Raw genomic sequence first — 15333 nt, 5'->3', positions numbered from 1 at the left:
TAGCACGAGAGTCATGGTGAGGTGACTCCATGTTCCTTCCCAAGACTTCATGCAGGAGATTAGGATGTGAGATCTTAAGCTCCTGCTTCAGGTGCCATGTCTGACTATTTTTGCCATGGTGCCCTGTGCTTGAACAACCAGAGAGATGGGCTGGACTTTGTGCTCAGAGATTGGTTGGTTTTGTGCTCAGCGAACAAGGGTTAGAGTGTTTCTTTGGCTTTGGTTTGAGAGCCAAAGTGTGTTTCCTTCACTGGCTCTTTTTAACATTTTGGCTCTGTTTTAGGGTGATGTTTTTTTTTTTTTGTTTTTTTTTTTTTTTTTTTTTTTTGGGACAGGGTTTCTCTGTGGTTTTGGAGCCTGTCCTGGAACTAGCTCTTGTAGACCAGGCTGGTCTCGAACTCACAGAGATCCACCTGCCTCTGCCTCCCAAGTGCTGGGATTAACGGTGTGCACCACCACCGCCCGGCTAGGGTGATGTTCTTATAACTGGCTCTAGATTCAGGGACAAACTATTTTCCCTTGGATCTCATTTCAATAACAAGGTGTGATTCTTTGACTGGCTGATTTTCCTGCCTGTAGGACTTCATAACTCCAAAAATTATGTTTTTTCCATTAGTTTGCTGATGCAAATAAAATAAAGTGTTATCATATTGAACAGATTATTGACACTATCAGTTATTTTCTACAGAATGAATGCTGTTAGTCATCTGACTGTAAATGTATTGGCTTAGGATCTTGAAAAATAATTTATAATAAGCCCTCAGGTTCTTCTTCAGGTACCCAAAGGATATTGTAATTTGCAAAAGCTTTATCAGATTGATTACACACAAAAAGTTTAACTCTTGTATAAATTACAAAATATCACCACATTGAATTTATTTATAGTTTCACTGCAGTATGATTTTTGTAATGTTTTTGAAGTCTATATTCATCAAATTCATAGTTTCTATCCTGGATGGTGTATTTAATGTATTTGGAGATTATTGTGACAAAGGATTTACCACACAGATTCAATTCATGGTTATTCTTCTGTATATGTACATTCCTGCATTTGAAGATGATTAAGACATGAAAAGGCTTTATCACACTGATTTCATTAATACTGTTTCTTATTCTTTTAAGCCTTTGAAGATTACTGCAAAGGATTTGCTACACTGAATACATCCATGGAGTTTCTCTTTTGTATATTTGTGTATGCTTCTGAAGATCACTATGCTGTGCAAAGCTCTTACCACACTGATTACATTCAAAGAGTTCCTACCTAGGGTGAGATCTTTTATGCCTTTTAAGATTACTTAAACCTGAAAATGCCTTACCACACTGATTACATTCATATGGTTTCTCTCCAGAATGCATTCTTTTATGTTTTTGAAGACTACAGTGTTGGGCAAAGGCCTTACCACACTGACTACATTCATAGGGTTTCTCTCCAGTATGTGTTCTTCCATGGGATTTAAGAGTATTGTACCGAGCAAAGGCCTTACCACACTGATTACATTCATATGGTTTCTCTCCAGAATGTGTTCTTTTATGTTTTTGAAGAGTACAGTGTTGGGCAAAGGCCTTACCACACTGACTACATTCATAGGGTTTCTCTCCAGTATGTGTTCTTCCATGGGATTTAAGACTATAGTACCGAGCAAAGGCCTTACCACACTGATTACATTCATAGGGTTTCTCTCCAGTATGTGTTCTTTTATGCATTTGAAGATTACTGCATTGAGCAAAGGCCTTACCACACTGATTACATTTAAAGGGTTTCTCTCCAGTATGTGTTCTTTTATGCAACTGAAGGTGATAATGATGTGCAAAGGCCTTAGCACACTGGTTACATTCATAGGGTTTCTCTCCAGTATGTGTTCTTTTATGCTTTTGAAGAGCACTGTTTTCAGCAAAGGCCTTACCACATTGATTACATTCATAGGGTTTCTCTCCAGTATGTCTTCTTTTATGATTTTGAAGAGCACTATTGTCAGCAAAGGCCTTACCACAGTGATAACATTCATAGGGTTTCTCTCCCGTATGTGTTCTTTTATGTTTTTGAAGAGTGCTGTTCTCAGCAAAGGCCTTACCACACTGAATACATTCATATGGTTTCTCACCAGTATGTGTTCTTTTATGTGTTTGAAGATTACTGTGTTGGGCAAAGGCCTTACCACACTGACTACATTCATAAGGTTTCTCTCCAGTATGTGTTCTTTTATGGATTTGAACATAACTATGAACTGCAAAGGCCTTACCACACTGATTACATTCATAGGGTTTCTCTCCAGTGTGTATTTTTTTGTGGTTTTGAAGTTGACTCTGAGCTACAAAGGCCTTCCCACACTGAATACATTCATAGGATTTCTCTCCAGTATGTGTTCTTTCATTCCATTTAAGGTGACTGGCATGTGTGAAGGCTTCAGAACATTGAAAATATACTGAAAGTTTTTCTCCACCTTGAATTCTTTCAATCCTGCAAGAATAATTGGCACATATAAAAGCTTTACAATATTCAATAAACTGTTGTGCCTACACATTTGTATGAATTAATTATATAATATGTTCCAATTATAAAGAGGAATCTGATACTAAATTTTTTTTTGTTTTTTTTTTTTTTTTGTTTTTCGAGACAGGGTTTCTCTGTGGTTTTGGAGCCTGTCCTGGAACTCCCTTTGTAGACCAGGCTGCTCTCGAACTCACAGAGATCCGCCTGCCTCTGCCTCCCGAGTGCTGGGATTAAAGGTGTGCGACACCAACACCCGGCTGATACTAAATTTTTATAACTGTGTCTAAACTCATGTTTTGGTCTTAAATTAGGCACTGTTTTGCCACTTGGAAGATACTTCCAATAGCAAATTCCTTTCTGTTTTAGCTTATCATTTTACCTTCACAGAATCTTTTTTCTTTTTCTTTTTCTTTTTTTTTTTTTTTTGAGACAGGGTTTCTCTGTGATTTTGGAGCCTGTCCTGGAACTAGCTCTTGTAGACCAGGCTGGTCTCGAACTCACAAAGATCCACCTGCCTCTGCCTCATGAGTGCTGGGATTAAAGGCGTGCGCCACCACCGCCCAGCCAGAAACTTTTTTCTATATGATATTTTATACATATGTAAAGAGAATTGGATAAACTCAGAGCTTTAACATACATGAATTCTCCTGTACTGTGAATCATATTGCATATGCTATGTGAACTAGAACACCCAGAATTATTTGCACAGTTCTAGAACTCATAGAGCTTTTTGGATGTGTGATTTTGTTCGTGTATTACCAATGAGGGTGGAAAACCAGTTACTTGTATACTTGAAACAAATTCAACAAGTAGCCGGGCGGTGGTGGCGCACGCCTTTAATCCCAGCACTCGGGAGGCAGAGGCAGGCGGATCTCTGTGAGTTCGAGGCCAGCCTGGTCTACAAGACCTAGTTCCAGGACAGGCTCCAAAGCTACAGAGAAATCCTGTCTCGAAAAACCAAAAAAAAAATAAAAAAATCAACAAGTATATTCAACATGGGGACTACTGGTTATCTAATTGTTCTTAGAGAGTGGTATGCTACATCTCTCTATATCCCTATGCTAATACACTTGTATCAAGAGTAACATATGGTATACATAGTAAAGAAGAATAACCAATAAAAGATTTCCACATTGAATTCTCAGGGTTTGTCCTGCTGTTCCTCACAGACTTGTGGTATAGATATCAAAGTTTCTCAGAACAACTGCCATTGACTCAACTCTAACTGCTTCTTTCACTAAACTTAGTACAGTCACAAGAAGCGTATGAGGAATACAAGATTTACTATGGGCTATTGGTTTAGTACAAAGCTTGGCAGATATACTTATCATCTCTTCAATGTGTATACCTTTTGTATTATGAGTAGCAAGAAAGAAATTTATTTGCAGATCTACAACAAAGCTCTCATGGTTCTATGTCTCAAAGGATATCTTTTTAGCTATTGTTTTCTTGACTTCTTTCTTGAAAGAATGTCATTCAAATGCAATTCACATATATGAAATAGGGATTTTTGAGAATTGGATAAAACTGTATATATAAACAGTATTGCTTTAGACTAAAACTTTCAGGACACATAAAAATTTCATCAGAAGCTGGGCGATGGTGGCGCACGCCTTTAATCCCAGCACTCGGGAGGCAGAGGCAGGCGGATCTCTGTGAGTTCGAGACCAGCCTGGTCTACAGAGCTAGTTCCAAGACAGGCTCCAAAGCCACAGAGAAACCCTGTCTCGAAAAACCAAAAAAAAAAAAAAAAAAAATTCATCAGAGGCACATTGTTATCAGCTTGCATATGAAAATTACCTTTCATGTCTTCTAGAAAATTGACAATGCTCTTCACTATTATGGTCTTCCCAAAGGCATCCTAAAATATAATGCCCAAAAATGTATGTTATATTATTAAAAATTGTGCAGTATTTAAGCTGTTATATGAAGGGACCCTTAGAACTATGTCTGCTCTATTCAACTCATTCTTATTCATTCTAAATAAAATTACAGAAAAACATCATTAACAAAGAAAATGTTGTCCCCTTATTTTGAATCATGAAGGAAATTTAATTTCACCTATAGTAGCAAGGTTCCTGTAGGTCTCCAGCATCACATCTTTGTAGAGATTCTTCTGGGAAAGATCCAGCAAATTCCACTCTTCCCGAGTAAAGTTGATATGCACATCATCATAGGTCACTGCTCTCTAAAATATTTCATTCATGTGTTTAATAGGAAGCATGAAGTTGACAACATTGTAAATGTATCCTTCTTTAACAGTATAGTCATAAACTTCTGGTGTTCCCAACTATTATTCCATGACACAGACAGACACTTCAGAAGGAAATGGAAGAGAAGAGTCAGGTCTGTTATTTCTGTACCCTTTGAATGGGATATTACCAACAAAAGAACTGTCTATTAATAAAGATAGCCAAGGAAACGGAGCAACAGGACATAGTACACTCAGAAAATTGTATGAAGAAATACTAATTACAAAATAGAAAAAATACAGTGGACAAACTGGGTATGTTGACTCATGCCTTTAAGCAATACACTCATAAAGCAGAGGTGTGTAGATTTGTCTCTGAGATGAGTGCCAGCCAAGTCTATGGAATCATGTCCAGGACAGGTGGAAGTACACATTAAGACCCTGTCTTCATTGCAAAAATCAGTCAAACAGGGCTGGAGAGATGCCTTGGCGGTTTGGGGCACTGATCCTTCTTGCAGAGGTCCTGGGTTCAGTTCCCAGCAACCATATGGTGGCTCACAACCATCTGCAATGAGATCTGGTGCCCTCTTCTGGCCTGCAGGCAGACATATAGGCAGAACATTGTATATATAATAATTAAATAAACCTAAAAAAATCAGTGAAATAAACAAATTACATAGAAAGAATTCAGAGCCGTGTATTGAAGTTCCTACAAAGAATTATACATTCACTCTAGTTCTGTGTTCATATTCCAGACAGCTGAAGTGTCCTATTTTATACTACAATACCAAAAACATTTTATGAAAAGGTACTTTATGTTTAAAATAATTACAAATGGACAGATTAAAACATTAGCAATATAAATGTTCATCATAACAAATTAACACAGTTCTGGAAATATGGCTGAGTACTACTGAGCTCTTCCTGGTCTTGAAAGAGGTGGTCACAATTGTCAGTACTTACATGGGGATCACAACTATTTATAATTCCAAGTTCAGGATTTCTGAGAAGCTTTGATCACTCTGATGACTGAGTACCCATATGGTGCATAGCCATGCAGACACATAAAATAGTCAAATTGACTAAAAAATTAAAAGCAAGCACAAGAAGCGGAAAGAAGTTCATGCACATGCAATTGAATGACTCAGAATGCTCAGGCAGTACTAATGTCATGAATATATGGCATCCTGGGAATCATCCAACAACATAAAAACAAATAAAGCCATGAATGAAGCCCCCCTCCCTTTACTTTCAGGAATTTGGAGCCACACAGCAAAGGTTACACAGACAAGCAAACAAAATAATTAAAACTGCAGGCTACCAAACTCCTTAGCACTGAACAGCAACTGTTTCTTCTATTTTATGTGATTTAAGGATCAAGCCTATAATGATGGTAAATGCGTTTCAGTCTGAGTGGGAAGTTGCCCGATTAATTCCAACCACAACACAGTAGACATAAAAGTCAGAAAATTAGTTAAGTTTATTGAGACTCATCATATACAAGGAGGAATTTCATCTAGAAAGGCCTTTCCTACTAAAGGTTCATAGGAAATATTTAGGCAGTAGTTTCCTGTGCCCATGCTCTCAAGGCTACTTCCTGCCAGAAGCAAAGGCCTGTATTTTGAGATCTGCGTTTTAGTTACAGACATCTTAAGCTCACAAATTATGAGAAATATTTACCTCTATCCCCACTGCAGGGTCCAGAAAATCAACCTGGTATCTTATCTCCTAGCAGAGGCCTGCAGGCACCAGGCTCTGGGACCTATTAGCATTTTCCGTCGTTAGTCAACAATTACGAATCCTCAGTATTTACTTATCAGCTAGGGACATCTCCAGACGTGAATTCCAGCAGACCTGAATTTCCTGACACACTTCCCTTCCCCCTCTGCCCGTTTGCTATATAACAGCTTCTGAGAAAGAATTAACGGAATGGCTTGATCAAAAATCCTGTCTTGCTGTCATTTCTCATGTCTCTTGTCTCCTTTCATTCCTCTCCACCAGGTTTATCAGGGACCCCCTTTCATATCACACAGGCCGAGATAACTTCCCACTTTCTCCTCTACTGTGTTCAATGTGCCCAGATCTGTACTGAGTTATTTAATCCATTTGGACTTGAGTTTGCGCATGGGGATAGATATGGATCTCCTTGCATTCTTTTTCATTTTGATATCCAGTTCTTCCAGCACCATTTGTTGAAGATGCTTTCATTTTTCCATTGTATACTTTTAGCTTCTTTGTCAAAAATCAAGTGTTCGTAGGTCTGTGGATTCATATCTGAATCTTTGTTTTGATTCCCTTGTTCAACCTGTCTACGTCTATGCCAATACCAATCTGTTTTCATTACTGTAGCTCTATAATCCAGGTTATGTTAGGAATGGTGATACCTCCAGAAGTTCCATTACTGTACAGGATATTTTGGTTATCTTGGGTGTTTTGTTTTACACTGTTTTGTTTTCTGTTTTGAATTTGAGTAGTGTGCTTTCAAGGTCTGTGAAGAATCATGTTGGGATGTTTTAAATTATTTGTGGCTATTGTAAATGGTGACGCTCCTGTGATTTCTTTCTTAGCTTCTTTATTATTTGTATATAGGAGGGCTACTCATTTTTTTTGTTTTTTTTGTTTTTTTTGTTTTTCGAGACAGGGTTTCTCTGTGGTTTTGGAGCCTGTCCTGGAACTAGCTCTTGTAGACCAGGCTGGTCTCGAACTCACAGAGATCCGCCTGCCTCTGCCTCCCAAGTGCTGGGATTAAAGGCGTGTGCCACCACCGCCCGGCTAGGGCTACTCATTTTTTGAGCTGATCTTGTATCCTGTCACCTTACTTAAGTTATTTATGGGTTGTAGGGGTTCCCTGATAGAGTGTATGGGGTCACTTATGTATACTATCATATCATCTGCGAATAGCAAAAGCTCAACGTCTTCCTTTCCAGTTTGGATTCCCATGATCTTCTTTTGTTTTCTTCTGCATATGTAGTAGCCATGTCAACCCCCTGTGTGCATGCACCAGGCAGCTTTTAAATGCTGGATGAGCCATCTTCCTCCCTCTCTCTGCACACTGACTTCCCAGGCCTGTGCACACCCCCTCTAATAAACTCCTAAGAGTGTTTGCTGTGTGTTCTGTGTTTCTTTCTTGTTAAGAAAAAAACCCAAGAAGGCACAGCTCTGCCAGCACAAAGAAGTCTAATTAGGTGAAATGAAACCAAATCAAAATGCCCATCATTTTATTAAATACAGTGCTCTCTGGTAGCTGAGCACTTGTGGGGGAGACAGGACAGCGGGGAGCCCATGCAAACCCAGAATCACGTGTTTCTCCTCTAGGATCCCACCTAAATACACTGTGGGGATGGTCCTGACCCCTCCCCAGGGACAGGTCAGGACTTGGAATGCTGGGATTTTGAGCTATTTTTCATAAGCTTCTTATGAAAAATAGCCAGGTGGTGGTAGCTTGTGCCTTTAATCCCAAGACACAGGGAGAAGAGCCCTGTGCTTCTCTGTGAGTTCAAGGCCAGCCTGGTCTACAGTCAGAACTGTCCCAGAGAAACACTGTATCAAAAAAAAAGAATAGAGGGAGAGAGAGAAGATGATATCTAGCATTTTGTATACTAATTCCTGAGGAGAAATGAAAGAATTATATAAAGTCAGCAGAAACTATCATGCAATGAGACAAATTTAGGAAGAAGCTAGGCCAACAATTCTACACAAAGGGTATACAGGCTATTTTGAAATCTTGGCTAAGCGCAGAGCTCCATCTAATGGGAAGGGTTGGGTTGTCAAGATTGAAGCAACCCCTCCACAAAGGCCTGGGCACCAGACCATTACTAGCTCCAATGCATATTCCTGGTTTTAGAGAAGGAGCTCTGTTTTATTATCAATACATCAGATCCTTAGGAAAACTCACAGGCTTATGTCCCAGGCTGTTACTCGGTCAGCAAGAATGTCGCTCCTCCCTGCCTGAGGTCCTAAATGAAAGCCTTGATTGATCAGGCAAGTCATTCACACAACAGTGTTTTACATTTCAAATATTGGTCACCTGGTGTCATATAACCCATCTGGTAGAACTATGCTTTTCTCAAAAGGAAAACAGGAACTCTAAATCAGACCAGGCCTTATGATTGGCTGTGACTCTGTAATGCCTCTTTGAGCAGCTTCATAAGAGGTCTGTTCTTTGATATTTGGATGAGCCTGGTGATTTTTATTTATTTACTTTTGAGTTTTCGAGACAGGGTTTCTCTGTACTTTGGAGCCTGTCCTAGAACTTTCTCTTGTAGACCAGGCTGGCCTTGAACTCACAGAGATCCACCTGCCTCTTCCTCAGGATTACGGGGATTAAAGATGTGCACCACCACTGCCCACCAGCAAGTTTTTTAAAAAAAAATCAGTGATGGCTTCTTTGAAATGGTTTGGAGTCAAATATCTGAACAATCCTGGTAAACAATGTATACCCAGGCATTCTAATCTCTACTAGCCCTGATTAGCATATAAACGTAGCTTTTGGGTGTTTTAGACACAGTCCTCCCTCTGCTAAATTCTACTTTCTGAGACTCAATTATTTCATAAGCATTGGTAAATCCTTTGTATTTCCAATTCTACTCTTCTACATTATCGTCTAGTAGTGGAGACCTACCCAACACGTGAGATGCATTTGATAAGCTCCACAAATTTAAATATAAATGGAGAGTACATTTAAAGCTTAAATGCAAAGTGCTCAATATTGAGACTATGTTGGAGAAACTAGGCCTCTCTGAGCTTGGCAACTTGTTTCCATGAATGCATCGACTCTGTTGAAGTTGACTACAAAAGTGTTTTTACACACAGCTTCCTGCTCCCAATATTTTAAGCAGATTCAGTCAGAGCAAAATTATACACAGGCCTGCCCCTAGACCCATGAGTTTAGTAGGGACCATGAGGGACTTCACAGTACAGGGGCTATGGCGGCAGGTTTCCATGCAGATCACGGAAGGACACATCATAGTGTCTTCCGCACCTCGCCCTCTGTTCCTCCCCATCAGGAGACAGCGTTCCCTCACTCACCATGTTGTGCTTCTCCATTTTGCCAAAGTTCTCAGCTCATCATCTCTCTGCAACAGCAACTGCACCCGAGAACAGGAATCCAGTGGTGACAGCTCCTCTTCAAAGCCAAGACTGAAGGCGGCTGCCCGGAAGAGACCTGCACTGCTTCTGACTGGCAGATCACCTGGAGTGCATGATTGGCTAGTGAGTCCTGAGTGGGGAAAGCACTGCCCATAGGGCTATAGTGTGTTTAAAGAGACATGAATACTGGTTCCTGTCCAATCCATTCACTCCAACAGAGAACTTTTCGAGATCTGAGAACATATGCATTTTAATAGCACTGGCCCCTGGCTACTAAAGCAATCAATGTCTTCTTCTTGTTCTCCACAGGAACTTTCCTTTTTTCCTGTTGGATGCAATGGTGCCTAGCTAGCTTGTATGATGCACTGTGCTAGGTGGATCGAGCAATTTCCTGTCCTGCACGGGTAAGGATGCCTAGAACACTAACAACTAAAGAGAGTTTTTTTTTCTTGTGATGTTGTAAAATCAAAGCACTACTTTATTAAATGAGTTATTTTACACAATATGAACATCAATATAATTACAATTGTAATAAAATTTTATAACAAAAATGGACTGATTTTTCAGATTTCCAAATCAGAGTCGACTGTACCTTACACAGAATTGTCTTTGCATGAAGCCCAAAGGGAACAGTATAAAAATGAGTGTTTCTGTAGCCCCTTTATTTTTGCTGATCAACAGTTTGTTTAAAAAAAGCAGCTGCAGGTTTGTTACCTAAAGTCTGAAACAGTAGAAGAGTCAAAGGTGTCATGAGCTCACCTGTAAACTTTATGCCTGAACATCAGCCAGCTCTGGAGGAAGTGGAGTCTTAGGGTGTTTGCTCTCAAAGTGCTGCTTGAAGGTCTTGGGGTCTGGCATTTGTGTCCTACAGACTGTGCAGGTGTTTATTAAGGCAGCTTTGGCAGCAGCCTTTTGGTCGTGTCCTTATTTCTTCTTTTGTCCAGCCTGCTTTTTGGCATTTTTCTGCTGAGACTGAATCTTCTGCTGTCCATGAGCCATTTCCGGGCCGGGCCGGTCTGGCGTCCGAGAGACCGTGCAGCGCGAGAGGAGCCAGGCAGGACGAGCAGGGAAGGAAGGGACGTGGCCCGCAGCGCTTGGGGCCTCTGCCAGCCACGGAGGAGAGACCGAGCAGAACCGGAGACACAACAGCCTGCGTCTCGCACACCCGCCGCGGTGCGCGCCGGCCGCCACACTCCCAGCCGCCTCACGGCCGCCGCCCGCCTGCCCGCCCACGCGGTCCCGCCCCTCGCCTTCCTGCCGCGGCTCCGCCCCGCCCCTCCTAACGAAGAGTTTTAAAGTTACAAAATGAAATATTTGTTCTGTGGCTTCACTCTGAGGTCAGATGAACTGAAGGTACTTTTTACATGGTTTTCACAGGGATTTTACACAACAGGAACGAGAAAAGCAGGAACCAGATCTCGATCAAGATAATTAGTCTTTCCCCCGTTGGAAAACTGGATGATGACTCCATTGCTTTATGGGTTTTATCCCTGAAATTCGAAGCAAACTCCAGGCGAATGAATAATAATAAATAGGGTAGTGTTTATGGAAATTTGAATAAGTATAGAGAATAATGGAGCTAGAAGAATGTCGTCATGAGCACTATTGTTAGAAAGCACATCTTCCTCTATAGTCAGGTGAATAAAATATACAAGTGCAGTATTCAAGATTCTCTACATGAACAGGACAGGTAGAATGATTCTCACCATTATGTAAAAAGCAAGCTTATTAGAATGTCTTACAAGCTGTGGTCCAGGTAACTTAAGAACAGCTGCTTACCAATGGCAACTGAACAATCCAATAGATTGCTTCTCAGCCTTTTCTCTAAGATCAAGTGAAGAATCCAGTAGTTGTTCAGCCCACAAGACTTGACTTCTCAGCTCATTTTAAGTATTCACCAAAATTACAATGACGTAGGCGCTAATGCTAGTACAGGAATGAGCTTGGTAGCCAGAGCTAGAGCAGAGGCAAAAAGAGACTTTTCTTCTTCAAAATACTTTATATGTGACTGCTCTGCCAGAATGTAAGATGCTGATTGAAGTTGGGTCATAGTCATTGTTTGATTCAGTTTTGTTTTTTTTTTTTTTGTGATTTCAAGACAGGATTTTTCTGTGTAATTGTGGAACTGATTCTGTATGCCAGACTGGTCTCAAACTCAGAAAATCCCACTACCTCTGCTCATGAGTGATGGTGTTAAAAGTGTGCACAGACACCAAGCAGCATAAGGTGGGTCCTATCATCTCAAATTATACAGATTAATGGAGGATTTTCCCATTTTAAAACCTTTAAGGAAAATGTCCCAGGTATAATCAATTCTTTGTGTATAAGATGATCCCAGAGGTAGTCAGTTTGACTACCAAAAATAGCCATTTCAACAGCCAAGACAGAAGAAATGAGAAAAAAATTCTTTGCTCACAGAAGGCACAAAGAGCATGGGAGTTGGTTTTTTTTTTGTTGTTTTTTAAATATTTATTTATTGTGTATACAATATTCTGTCTGCATGTATGTCTGCAGGCCAGAAAAGGGCACCAGACCTCATTACAGATGGTTGTGAGCCACGATGTGGTTGCTGGGAATTGAACTCAGGACCTTTGGAAGAGCACGCAATGCTCTTAACCACTGAGCCATCTCTTCAGCCCCGGGAGTTGTTTTCAAAACAGTGTTTATCCTCAACAAAGAAACATGGAGATTTTACTTAGGGAGTCTGAACATGCTCATTCAATGTTCTCCCTTTCCTTAAGCAAGATCAGTTAACAAATCCACTTCTAACTATAGTCACAGTGTAATAGCAGAGACATTTAGGGACATTCTTACCTCAAAATCATGTAGGAACAAATGTAAATTAGACAAATGATTGAAAGAAATGCCTCTGGCATGTTCATACCGTACCATAAGGTCTTGTTTGAAAATCAAGTGGATGGGAGGTGGTGGTGGCGCACGCCTTTAATCCCAGCACTCGGGAGGCAGAGGCAGGTGGATCTCTGTGAGTTCGAGACCAGCCTGGTCTACAAGAGCTAGTTCCAGGACAGGCTCCAAAACCACAGAGAAACCCTGTCTCGACAAAAAAAAAAAAAACAGTCAGTTATCAATCTTGGTGCTTATCCTAACAGATAACTTTACCAACACCATAATTTTCACAAACACAAAAGAAGGGGACACAAAACCCTTATGATCACTAATGAAAAATACATTTTGTATGTGGTTAATTCTGTAAACAGATGCATGTTCATAAGATCTATAATGGTCTTGAATCTTAATCTAATACATTTTAGATATTTTAATTGTTTCCTCTTGGGAAATACATTTAGTATAGTGTAGAAAAATACTTCATGATATTTTCATATAGGGTTACATAACTTTTCATACATAAACATAAAATTTGTTGTAGATAATTCTTTTTTTTTTTTTTGGTTTTTCGAGACAGGGTTTCTCTGTGGTTTTGGAGCCTGACCTGGAACTAGCTCTTGTAGACCAGGCTGGTCTCGAACTCACAGAGATCCGCCTGCCTCTGCCTCCCAAGTGCTGGGATTAAAGGCGTGCGCCACCACCGCCCGGCCTGTTGTAGATAATTCTTAAAATGAAACATTTAATCTAGAAATTCAATTTAATATATTCCATGAATCTATTTTTTTTTTTTTTTTGGTTTTTTCGAGACAGGATTTCTCTGTGGTTTTGGAGCCTGTCCTGGAACTAGCTCTTGTAGACCAGGCTGGTCTCGAACTCACAGAGATCCGCCTGCCTCTGCCTCCCAAGTGCTGGGATTAAAGGCGTGCGCCAGCACCGCCCGGCCCCATGAATCTATTTATATATATTCCTTGAGAATATATCCCCAAAAATATATTGCTAATACAGCAATGTCCCCATGTTCCCAATTTACTCAGGAGATCTTGTCTTTTTCTACTTTCTAATTCCCATGTAGATTAGATCTATGTAAGCCACTCTTAGCATCCATATTGTTGTCTAAGTTCTATGGGATTGTGGTTTGTAGGCTGGCTTTCTTTGCTTTATGATTGAAAACCACCTATGAGTGAGTACATGTGATAACTGTCTTCCTGTGTCTGGTATGTCATTCAGGTTTCTTGTTTACCTGAGTTATGTCATTTTTTGTGGTTTGTAGACTATATAGCAGCTGTGGCCTTCTGCCTAGTCAGCCTGGTCAGAGCAAAAGCAGCTTTCTCTGAGATTAAGAGAGATCATCATGAATGTTCCTCTAGAAGCACTGTAGAGAGGGCTCTTAGGTGACTTCTCCTTGAGGTTTTCTGGTTTTGTGTCTCCTTCTTTTGTGTTTGTGAAAATTATGGTGTTGGTAAAGTTATCTGTTAGGATAAGCACCAAGATTGATAATTGACTTTTCACAGTGATATCCACTTGATTTTCAAGCAAGACCTTATGGTACAGTATGAACATGCCAGAGGCATTTCTTTCAATCATTTGTCTAATTTACATTTGTTCCTACATGACTTTGAGGTAAGAATGTCCCTAAATGTCTCTGCTATTACACTATGACTATACTTATAAGTGGATTTGTTAACTGAGCATGCTTAAGGAAAGGGAGAACATTGTATGAGCATGTTCAGACTCCCTAAGTAAAATCTCCATGCTTCCTTTGTTGAGAAAAAAACACTGTTTTGAAAACAACTCCGATGCTCTTTGTGCCTCCTGTGGGCAAAGAATTTTTTTCTCATTTCTTCTGTCTTGGCTGTTGAAATGGCTAGTTTTGGTAGTAAAACTGACTGCCTCTGGGATCATCCAATACACAAAGAATTGATTATACCTGTAACATTTTCCTTAAAAATTTTAAATGTGAAAATCCTCCATTAATCTGTATAATTTGAGATAATAAAACCCACTTTATGCTGCTTGGTGTCTGTGCACACTTTTAACACCATCACTCATGAGCAGAGCTAGTGGGATTTTCTGAGTTTGAGACCAGTCTGCCCTATAGAATGAGTTCTACAATTACACAGAAAAATCCTGTGTTGAAATCACCAAAGGAAAAAAAAATCTGAATCAAACAATCAGCATCTTACATTCTGGCAACAGCAGTCACATATAAAGTATTTTGAAGAAGAAAAGTCTCTTTTTGCCTCTGTGCTCTAGCTCTGGCTACCAAGCTCATTCCTGTACTAGCATTAGCTCCTACGTCATTGTAATTTTGGTGAATACTTAAAATGAGCTGAGAAGTCAAGCCTTGTGGGCTGAACAACTACTGGATTCTTCACTTGATCTTAGATAAAAGGCTGAGAAGCAATCTATTGGATTGTTCAGTTGCCATTGGTAAGAGGAAAGGTGCCTGAACTGGCCTTGTCCTAAGCCACACTGATGAATATCTTGAATATCATCATAGAACCTTCATCGGGTGATGGATGGAGACAGAGACAGAGACCCACATTGGAGCACTGGACTGAGCCGCCAAGGCACAGATGAAGAGCAGAAGGAGGGAGAATATAAGAAAAGAAGGCAGGCATCCACCCACGGAGACTCTGGAACCGATCTAGTGGGAGCTCATCAAGGCCAGCTGAACTGGGTCTTGTCAAGCATGTTATCAAACTGGACTCTCCGG

The 15333-nt window shown here is 40.2% G+C and overlaps 1 protein-coding gene and 1 pseudogene across 3 annotated transcripts in view; both read right to left on the bottom strand.

Moving 5' to 3' along the window:
- Nucleotides 1-350: 350 nt before the first annotated feature.
- Nucleotides 351-15333, bottom strand: part of LOC130866893 (zinc finger protein 431-like) — a 34957-nt gene continuing 19974 nt past the window's right edge. The window contains exons 1-4 of one of the 3 annotated variants that reach the window (XM_057758487.1): nucleotides 9711-9783; nucleotides 4553-4679; nucleotides 4292-4352; nucleotides 351-2458 (exon numbers count right to left, since the gene is read on the bottom strand). In XM_057758487.1, the coding sequence (XP_057614470.1) occupies nucleotides 1258-2458; nucleotides 4292-4352; nucleotides 4553-4679; nucleotides 9711-9728 (1407 nt within the window). In that variant the 5' untranslated portion in view covers nucleotides 9729-9783 and the 3' untranslated portion in view covers nucleotides 351-1257. Of the gene's footprint in view, nucleotides 2459-4291; nucleotides 4353-4552; nucleotides 5329-9710 lie in introns of those variants that run through there. The other 2 variants (XM_057758489.1, XM_057758488.1) reach the window with 2 other exon arrangements.
- LOC130866894 (zinc finger protein 706-like) lies at nucleotides 10539-10769 on the bottom strand (annotated as a pseudogene).

Source organism: Chionomys nivalis, chromosome 26 (assembly GCF_950005125.1).
Source record: "Chionomys nivalis chromosome 26, mChiNiv1.1, whole genome shotgun sequence".
Taxonomy (NCBI): domain Eukaryota; kingdom Metazoa; phylum Chordata; class Mammalia; order Rodentia; family Cricetidae; genus Chionomys; species Chionomys nivalis.
Note: the sequence above shows the minus strand (reverse complement) of the source record. Positions and strands in the feature narration are given on the sequence as shown.